This window comes from Athene noctua, chromosome 15 (genome assembly GCF_965140245.1).
Source record: "Athene noctua chromosome 15, bAthNoc1.hap1.1, whole genome shotgun sequence".
Lineage (NCBI taxonomy): Eukaryota > Metazoa > Chordata > Aves > Strigiformes > Strigidae > Athene > Athene noctua.
The window spans coordinates 2,004,456-2,012,606 of record NC_134051.1 but is presented as its reverse complement, the minus strand read 5'-3'; the positions used below and the strand labels follow the sequence as shown (position 1 = coordinate 2,012,606).

Genomic DNA, 8,151 nt, shown 5'->3' with positions numbered 1-8,151 from the left:
AGTTCCCATCACAGGCTGCCAGGTCTCCTTGCATTTCAGAGTGGCACAGGGCAAAAGCAGAGCTCATCAGAGTGGAAAGGAAGGGGTGGCAAATTTGGCAATGTCTTGTGTCACCAGGTGGGCCTAGGGCTGGCCATTTGGGTTTGATTTACACTGGAAGCAATGCGTCATCCCTGGAGGGGGCTCAGGGGTCCCTGAGGCAGAGCTGCTCCCCGGCGTGGTCACATCTAGTGGTGGGCCATGTCCCCAAGGCATGCTCTAGCTCTTTTTTTCGGGACATTTTCAAAAAATAGCTGCTCTGAGCAGTTCTCTCTGCCTTGGACTGGTGTTGACAATGACTGCCACGTACAACATGACGTGGCAGCATTGCTCTGTGTCAACACATGTGGTGACAGATGTATGCCAAGTGGGTAGAAATCTCAGAGCTCCATGTTGTTGTTTTTTAACATTGGCAGGTGTCCAGGGATCATTCCTGGTCTCTCTGCTGAGGAGCGTTCCTGCGGGTCCCCTGGGAGAGGAGAGCTCACCCTGGCAAGTTTTCGAAGACTCCATCCTGACATCCTAGTTTCTGCCAAGGCTGTGCATGGGCACTTCGGGCTGGAGGGGGTCAGGAAGGTCAAACTGCTCCACCAGGGACTTTTCTTCTGCAGATTCCCTCACTGGAGGGTGAGATCTGTCCACGAGCGCTGGGCCACAACAACTGATTCATGTGAATGAATATTTACAGGGCAAATGTCAACAAAACTGCTGATAGCTGCAGTGAAACAACCCTCCCTTTTACTTCCTACAATGCCAACACCTGCCCAGAAGGAGCTGTGCAGAGGACACCAGCCTAGTCAATGCAGTCCATCAGGCAGCAAGTGTTATAGTCACTATGAATGGATAGAGACCAACCAGACCTTTTGCTCAGTGCAGTCTTGTCCACCACCCTGGGCATCACCCGTCCCAGTTGTCTAAGCTACAGGCCACAGCAAATTGGATGTAAACAACCCCAGGTTAGAAGAGAAGAGGGAGGAAAACCCCACCTTGGACTTCTTCACATGTAATGGCGATAGGGTGCAAGCATCAAAGGATGAACTCCAGGCAGCTGATGGGGACTGTAAGGTACAGCTGCAAGAAAACAGGGAGATACGGGGCCAGGTGTACAGCAGGAAATTTGTTTGGATAATAAATGGGTGAGGCAGTGAGGGATGGGGCACAACACTGTGGTGCCAAGAGGAAGAAAGTCACGAGGAGCATGAAAAGCAGAAAAATATCTCATGATAAGGACAAAAAAGGTTGACAGGAAGCTCAGAATAGCAAAACCAGCCTACTTGGTATAAAGAAAATTTATTTGTGAGACACAAGTAATCCCTTTCCCGGAGCTTCAGTGGTGTTTTTTCTTTCCCACCAGCTCTTTGGCACATCTGAACTCAGTGCAGGGTAAGTGCTGAGCTCCCAGGAGCACTGCTGTGAGGTTCCACCTGGGCACTGTTAGCTCGGCTGCTCTCAGGGGACCTTTGCAAGATGCTCCTCCAGGGTCCCACTGGGAAAGGGCAGCACTGGGCAGCCAAGGGGGTTTTGTCAGGGCTGGTGGCCCGTGGCTGTGGAGTAGGGAGCTGGGGGTGAACAGGGCAGACGTCAGACCTGCACAGATTTAAGCTCCAAAAGCAGAAGAAGGTGGCTGGAGCCACCTTTCTTGCCATTTCATTTCTCTTCCCATCCCATTCCTGATCTCATCCTGATGGGATGGGAAGAGAAGCCTGTGAGCTGATGAATAACTTTATTAGTATTGGGACTACTGAACTGCTTACGGAAAATACACTTGAGTAGGTCGATGATGAAAATGAGAAACACTGTGTGTGTTTGTGTGTCCCTGTGTCCCATTTGTTTGACCCTTATGGTGACATTTTCACCCCAGTGGAATCCAGCCACCTGGAGACACCCGAGTCCTGCCCCGATCTCCACGGCACAGAGGTGCATGCTGAGTCACAGCCAGCCCCAGGTGGCTGCCTGAGCTTTGCTGTCTCCCTCGCCTTCACCGGGTTTTGGGGCCAGCCAACCGCTCTCAGCCTCTGAATTCCTCCTGCTTGCAGCAGACTGCAGGGAACCGACGAGCCCATGAGCTGCTCCATGGACCCTTGCCAACCACTTGCCATGGCATACTTTGGGAACTACTCCTTTAGACACACTGATGAAAGCAGAGTAATGTATTTCTACTCGAAAAAAACATATCTCTGATGAAATCCTGGTGCACCGTCAATTAGTCAGTTGGGGTTTTTTTGTTCCTTAAGTGAAAATTAATGCTTTTGTCTTGTCAGACCCAAGCCATTCTTCACACTTGCCATGCCAGCCCATCAGCATCATTTCTCAAGCATAAAGAGAGTCTGGAAAACTTAAAACAAGCAAACAGTAAGCAAAAGAAAAACTCAAAAGATACAAAGGACATCTGGCTGGGAGCTGTGTCCTCTCCTCTCCTCTCCTCTCCTCTCCTCTCCTCTCCTCTCCTCTCCTCTCCTCTCCTCTCCTCTCCTCTCCTCCCCTCCCCTCCCCTCCCCTCCCCCTCTCCCTCTCCACTTCTCCCTTCCCTTTCCTGCTTTGCTCTCACTCTCATTTTTATGTTTCCAAGCGTGGGATTCCTGCTTTCCTGGATTGGGCAAGAGGCTTTTTCAGGTTTAACATATGGATTTTAAGCTTTTGTGCCTAGAGCTGAAGGAATAGGAATGACTTTGTAACAAGGATAATTTTGTTCTGTATCTTTACTCCTGCCTTTGACTTAAATTAGCACTGCCTGAAACAAGCTAAAAGATAAAAAACTTTGTCAGTTGAATAACTGTGTTGCTAAGACAGTATCGCTGATGTTTTGCTGCTACTAGGAATTTACTTGCTCATGGAGCCTTCCACAAGTAGGCACCGCCTAAGTTTCAAATGTGAAATAGAAATGCCATTTTTCTTTTGTCAGAATTTTTTCAGGTCTTTTTTAGATGGCAAAAAGATGCCAGATGAAGGAAAGAAGCAAAAATAAGCAGTTTGCAACCATTTTACCCTTCAGAAGGTGCCTTGAACGTTACATCTTTCTTCTTCCATGGAATTATTTTGATAAGGCTTTTCTGTATGTGATATGTACCCTTTCCAACTTTAAATCCTTTAATTAAGGTCTAGATTGTGAGTTGGGCTGGGTGCCTGCAGACAGCAGTAAGAGGGAAGGTATATGAACACTCAGTACTGCTCAGCCTCTTAGTCCACACATGCAGCCATAAATAGGATTTCACCCCAGTGCCTCTGGTCCCAGAGAAAAGAGAATGGGAAGGGGTTGGAGAAGAAGCATTTGGCTGCCATGGCAGACCTCACGGGCAGAATTAAGCCTTAAATTTCCTGCCTAGGGGCTTTTCTTTATTTTCAGCCCCCCTGCCCCCCCTTGAAAAGTTGAGAAGAATGCCAAGTGAAATGCTCCGTGCTAGCTCAGGAGCACAACAGTGAGCCCACTGTGTGCTGCCCGCTAGAAAGGCTGGGAGGGTCTCCCAACCACCCTGCAGACCTTGGTGCCTTTTCCCCTCTTCCCCTGGGATTCACCAAGAACCATTTTCCAGGGATCTTGCCTCCAAAAGGGGAAACCTTCTCCAGCCCACCCTGGAGATCTTCTCCTCTCCCACGGGGGACCTGTGGTGCCCAGAGCAAAGCCAACTTCGGCTGGTGGGGGATGATTGAGGAGCATGTTTATAAAGTCCAGGAAACAGCTGAAGGAGTTAAGTTACTTGAGTGCTTTGGGATCCTTCAGGATGAAAAATGCTGTATACATGTCGGATTTTATTATTACAATTACAGTCAGATGTTAATCCCCTCACCGGGATTTACTAAGGCAGCAGTGCCAACAGCAGTACATCTTGCTGAGTAATTGCCCTGTTCCTGACTCTTGGGTGTCTCTGCCCTGAGCTGCTTCTCCTTACTGTGTTTGCTTTAATTCTGACACTGCTGAGAGACCTGCGTTTTCCCACCCAGCAGCGAGGGAAGGCAGAGCGCACCTCTGCCTGCACATCAAGGAGGACTTTGGTTCAAGCATTGCATGCGTATTGGGGTCAGGAAATCAATAGTGTTTTAGTGCTAATATTCAGCATCGAGGGATAATAATATTCATCTCTTTTGCAAATAGTTTTGAGAGCTAATGATAAAAGAGCTGGGGAACAGTATTGTTCCATAACTCTAACTGCAGAGTGTATGTGATCCAAATGAGTGAAGAAGAGCTCAGAGTACAGCAAACCAAGCTGGATCATGACAGCGGAAATGCACAGCAAAGGAAGAAAGGCTGGATACATTTAAACCCTGCGCTTGAATCCTGCACACTGTAAATAACCGGGGTGCACTGTCACAGGCTCCTGAGCCGACACACGGCAGCTTTGTCTCCCTGAAGACTAGGGGATGCTCTGATTTCATGTAGACTCAGGGCTGGATCTTCAACCTCTCCATTTTGGGTTTATTTATTTTCTTTTCCTGTCTGAACCCAACATTTGGCATTTCTGGGATGACAAAGAGACAGAAACCTGGGCGAAACGCTCTGTTCTTAGTTTGCTGAGTGAAGCCAGCTCCGCACAGGCTCAGCATGCACCGGTGGGGTGTTCCTGGCTGCCGCTGCAGCCCTTCGTTCCCTTGGTGGGTCAGCAGCACATCGCAGTGAGAAAGTGGCCCGGCGACCTGCCTCACTCGCTCTGCGCCCTGCCTTGGCCCCAGTGGGTAGCTGGTTATCTCATGCTTTCGGGAGGGAGTGACTGGCATGGGCAGGAATGTTCTTACACACTGTCAGCCTGGAGGAACCAGCTGTGTGTCCAATTTCTGGACATGGTTCAAGTGTGAGCTCAGTGCTGAGCAATGTGGAGGTAAAGGAGGTGAGAAGGTTTGGGTTTTCGCTGTGTTGATGCACACCAGGCTCCCACCCTCTGTGCCTCAAATGCTGTGTGTCCAGCTCTCCGCCAAGTGATTTAGCCCCACACTACTGAGAAGGGTGTGAAGAGAGCCACGGATTTAACCTGGCTCGCTATCCCACCGTGTCTCACCGAGGAATGCAGGGACGCTTCCCCGCGAGTGCGAGTGATGCTCCTGGAAGGCTGTAGCCTCCCTTGCAGAGGGTGCCGAGATGCTGATGCCGGAGCGCACCCGGCGGTGACGCTCTGGTGTGCGGCCCCGGGTCCTGCCCGGGCGGGGCCGGTGGGACGTGGTGCCCCCGCGCATCTTTCGGCTCCGCGTGAAGCGGGAAGAGGCTCTGGGGGCGGCGTGGGCTCCTGTGCAGAGGCGGGCGGTGGGCCAGCAGAACGCTTGCGGAGAGCAGAGGCAGAGCGAGGGCCCAGCCGACGGCAGGTTCGGGCCGGTGCCGGGAGTGCCCCGGGCCGGCGCAGAGGATGCCGCGGGCGGGCGAGGGCTCCTTCGGGTCTGGGGGGCACTGCTACGAGCCCAGCGCCGCGCCCGCTGCTGGGGCCACGGCCTCGGCACCTCTCCGGGAGCGGTCCCGCGGCATGCCCGCGCCCCGGGCCGGGCCGGGCCACCGTCCTGCGCCGGCCGCTCGCCCGGGGCCGGCGGGTGGGCGGCGGCAGGACCCGGCGGCGGGCGCGCGGGCGCGGCTGTCACTCAGCGCGCGGCGAAAGTGACAGCGGGGGCGGGGCGGCCGCGCGCCGGGCGCGTATTTAACTTGGGCGGCGAGCGGCGGCGCGGCAGAGCGCGGCGGGCGAGCGGGGCCGAGCCGGGCCGGGCCGCACCGGACTGCCGAGCCGAGCCGAGCCGGCGGCGCGGGGCGCGGAGCGAGGGAGGCGCGGAGCCGCGGCTGGATGCGCTGAGCGCGGCGGGGCCGACCGGGCCCCCGGAGCAGCGGCAGCATGGGTCGCCGGGGTTGCTGAGCGGCGGCCGAGCCCGCCCCTGCCCGCCCCCACCGAGGAGCCGCGCGGAGCGGCGGGCGCCGCCAGGGACCGCGCCGGGAGCCGGGGCGCGCCGCGTCGCCGCGCCGGTGCCGGGGCCACCCCCCCCTACACACACACACGCCGAGGATGCCCCGGGGGGCCGCGGGCCGCCCCAGCCGCTCGCCATGAGGAGGAGCCCGGCCGGGCCGCGGGCGCTACCGGCGCCGCCCGCCGCCGCCGCTGCCTGAGCCCCGCGCCCCGGCGGTGCCCGCGCAGGGGCCGCCCGAGCGGGCCGCGGCGCCGTGACCCTCCTCCCCGCCCCCTCGCCCGGCTATAAAGGAGGGTTTTATTCTCGGGCTCCGGTCTCACGCCAAACCCTGTCACACCGTCTAGACAAGCTGTCGTGGGGCTCGGCCCAGCTGTCACCATGGCGATGGAGACGAGTCCGCTGTGAATTTTGGGGGGGAGCGAGCGAGAGCGGCGGCGGAGAAGGAGGAGGAGGAGGAGGAGGAGGAGGAGGAGGAGGAAGGCTCGGCCGCCGCTGTGCCCTGCCCTGCCCCGCCGCCGCCCGCGGGGGAGGCACGGACCCCCCGGCGCTCTCGGCCGCGGCTGGAGCCGGCCCGGCGGGGAGCCCCGGGGAGCCAGCGGCCGCGGGCGCGGAGCGAGCCTCAGATGCGTCTGTCACACAACCCCGGCCGAGCTATTTAAAGTAACGGGCCTCGCCGGACTTTTGTCTCTGCCTATTTATGAGTCCCCGGGATCTGGCAGGCGCCGCCGGGCAGCGCTAGGAGCCGAGCCCGCAGCGCCAGCCCCGCGGGGAAGCCAGCGCCGAGCCGGGGCCGGCGGGGGCCCGCCCGGAGCATGACGGCGATCCGGGCGCTCCTGCTCTGCTCCTGCCTGGGGCTGCTGCGACCGGGGGCCGGGCAGCCCTTCCTGCGCCTGCGACCCTCGCCCAGCGACAACCTGCCCGTCAAAGACATCGTGGAGCACCCGGACCCCGAGTACGACCCCAAGGAGCAGGACCTGGACGAGAGGACTCTGCGGAAGAAGCTGGGCAGCCATTTCGACCCCGGTTTCATGGCCGTGGCCGTGCCGGGGCCGGCCAACGCCTCGGGCGCCGAGGCGGCGGCGGGGCGGGGGCGGGCGGCGCTGCCCGCCGAGCTGCGGCGCCTGGAGCTGGGTCCGCCCCAGGGACCGCGCCTCAAGGTGGGCAAGAAGGCGCGGCGGAAGGTGCTGCAGTGGCTCTGGGCGTACACCTACTGCCCCGTCCTCTACACCTGGAAGGACCTGGGCGTCCGCTTCTGGCCCCGCTACATCAAGGAGGGCAACTGCTTCGCCGAGAAGTCCTGCTCGCTGCCCGAGGGCATGTTCTGCAAGCCCGTCAAGTCGGTCACCAAGACCTTCCTGCGCTGGCACTGCCAGGGCTGGTCCAGCCAGAAGTACTGCACCTGGATCCCCGTGCAGTACCCGCTCATCTCCGAGTGCAAGTGCTCCTGCTAGCCCCCGCGGCCCCTTGCACTGCCGCCTTCTGTCGTTTGGATGATTGGGGGGGGGTGTGGGGGGTGTTTGGGTTTTTCCCCCCACCCTCCCAGCGCGGGGTGGGGGGAGAGGAAGCGTTTTGGGGGTTGGTTGTTTCGTTTGGGTTTTTTTGTTTTTTTGGACTTATTTTAATGTTATTTTATTTGAAAGGGGAAAAGCGAACCCAGGAACTGCAGGGCAGGCCAAAGGCACAGTAAAGCACTACAATCAGATGTCTATTTTTATACATATATAGCCTTCTAACAAAAGGAAAATAAAAAACTAAAAAAGAAAAAAATAAAAAAAATTACCAGCCGTGTAAATATAGAGATTTTAAAGGAAATGGGGGAAATCGCAGCTGTTTTTTTATTATTATTATAATTATTATTGTTATTATTATTATTTTAAAGACATAGGACCACATTTTAAACCAATCCCCACAGAACCCGAGCACTTCTCTGCTGAAGGGAAGGGCAGAAATGTCCTGTAAAGAGGATTTTATCAGAAAGAGAAGGGGGGGGGGGGGGTAAAAAAAAAAAAAAAAAAAAAAAGGAAAGAAAGAACAGCAGCATCCCCGAAGACGGTTGTTTCTCTGTGCTGTATTTTTTTTTGTCTTCTTCAGACCTTATCACTGATGTTTGAACTAATTTGCAAAGCTCTCTAGGGATTTTTTTTTTAAGTGTATAACGATTATTAAGGAGGAAATTTTAAAGAAAAGTACAAATCTATGAAAGAGTGGAATCGTTTTGTTGTGTGGGAATACATATAGTCG

General features: G+C 56.0%; 1 protein-coding gene across 1 annotated transcript; it reads left to right on the top strand.

Annotated features, from left to right (window-relative positions):
- Window positions 1-6,389: 6,389 nt before the first annotated feature.
- On the top strand, window positions 6,390-7,822 carry LOC141966531 (noggin-2-like). Its single transcript, XM_074919376.1, has one exon. It carries the CDS (start codon window positions 6,723-6,725, stop codon window positions 7,359-7,361), a length of 639 nt encoding a protein of 212 aa, XP_074775477.1. The 5' UTR covers window positions 6,390-6,722; the 3' UTR covers window positions 7,362-7,822.
- The last annotated feature ends 329 nt before the right edge of the window (window positions 7,823-8,151 follow it).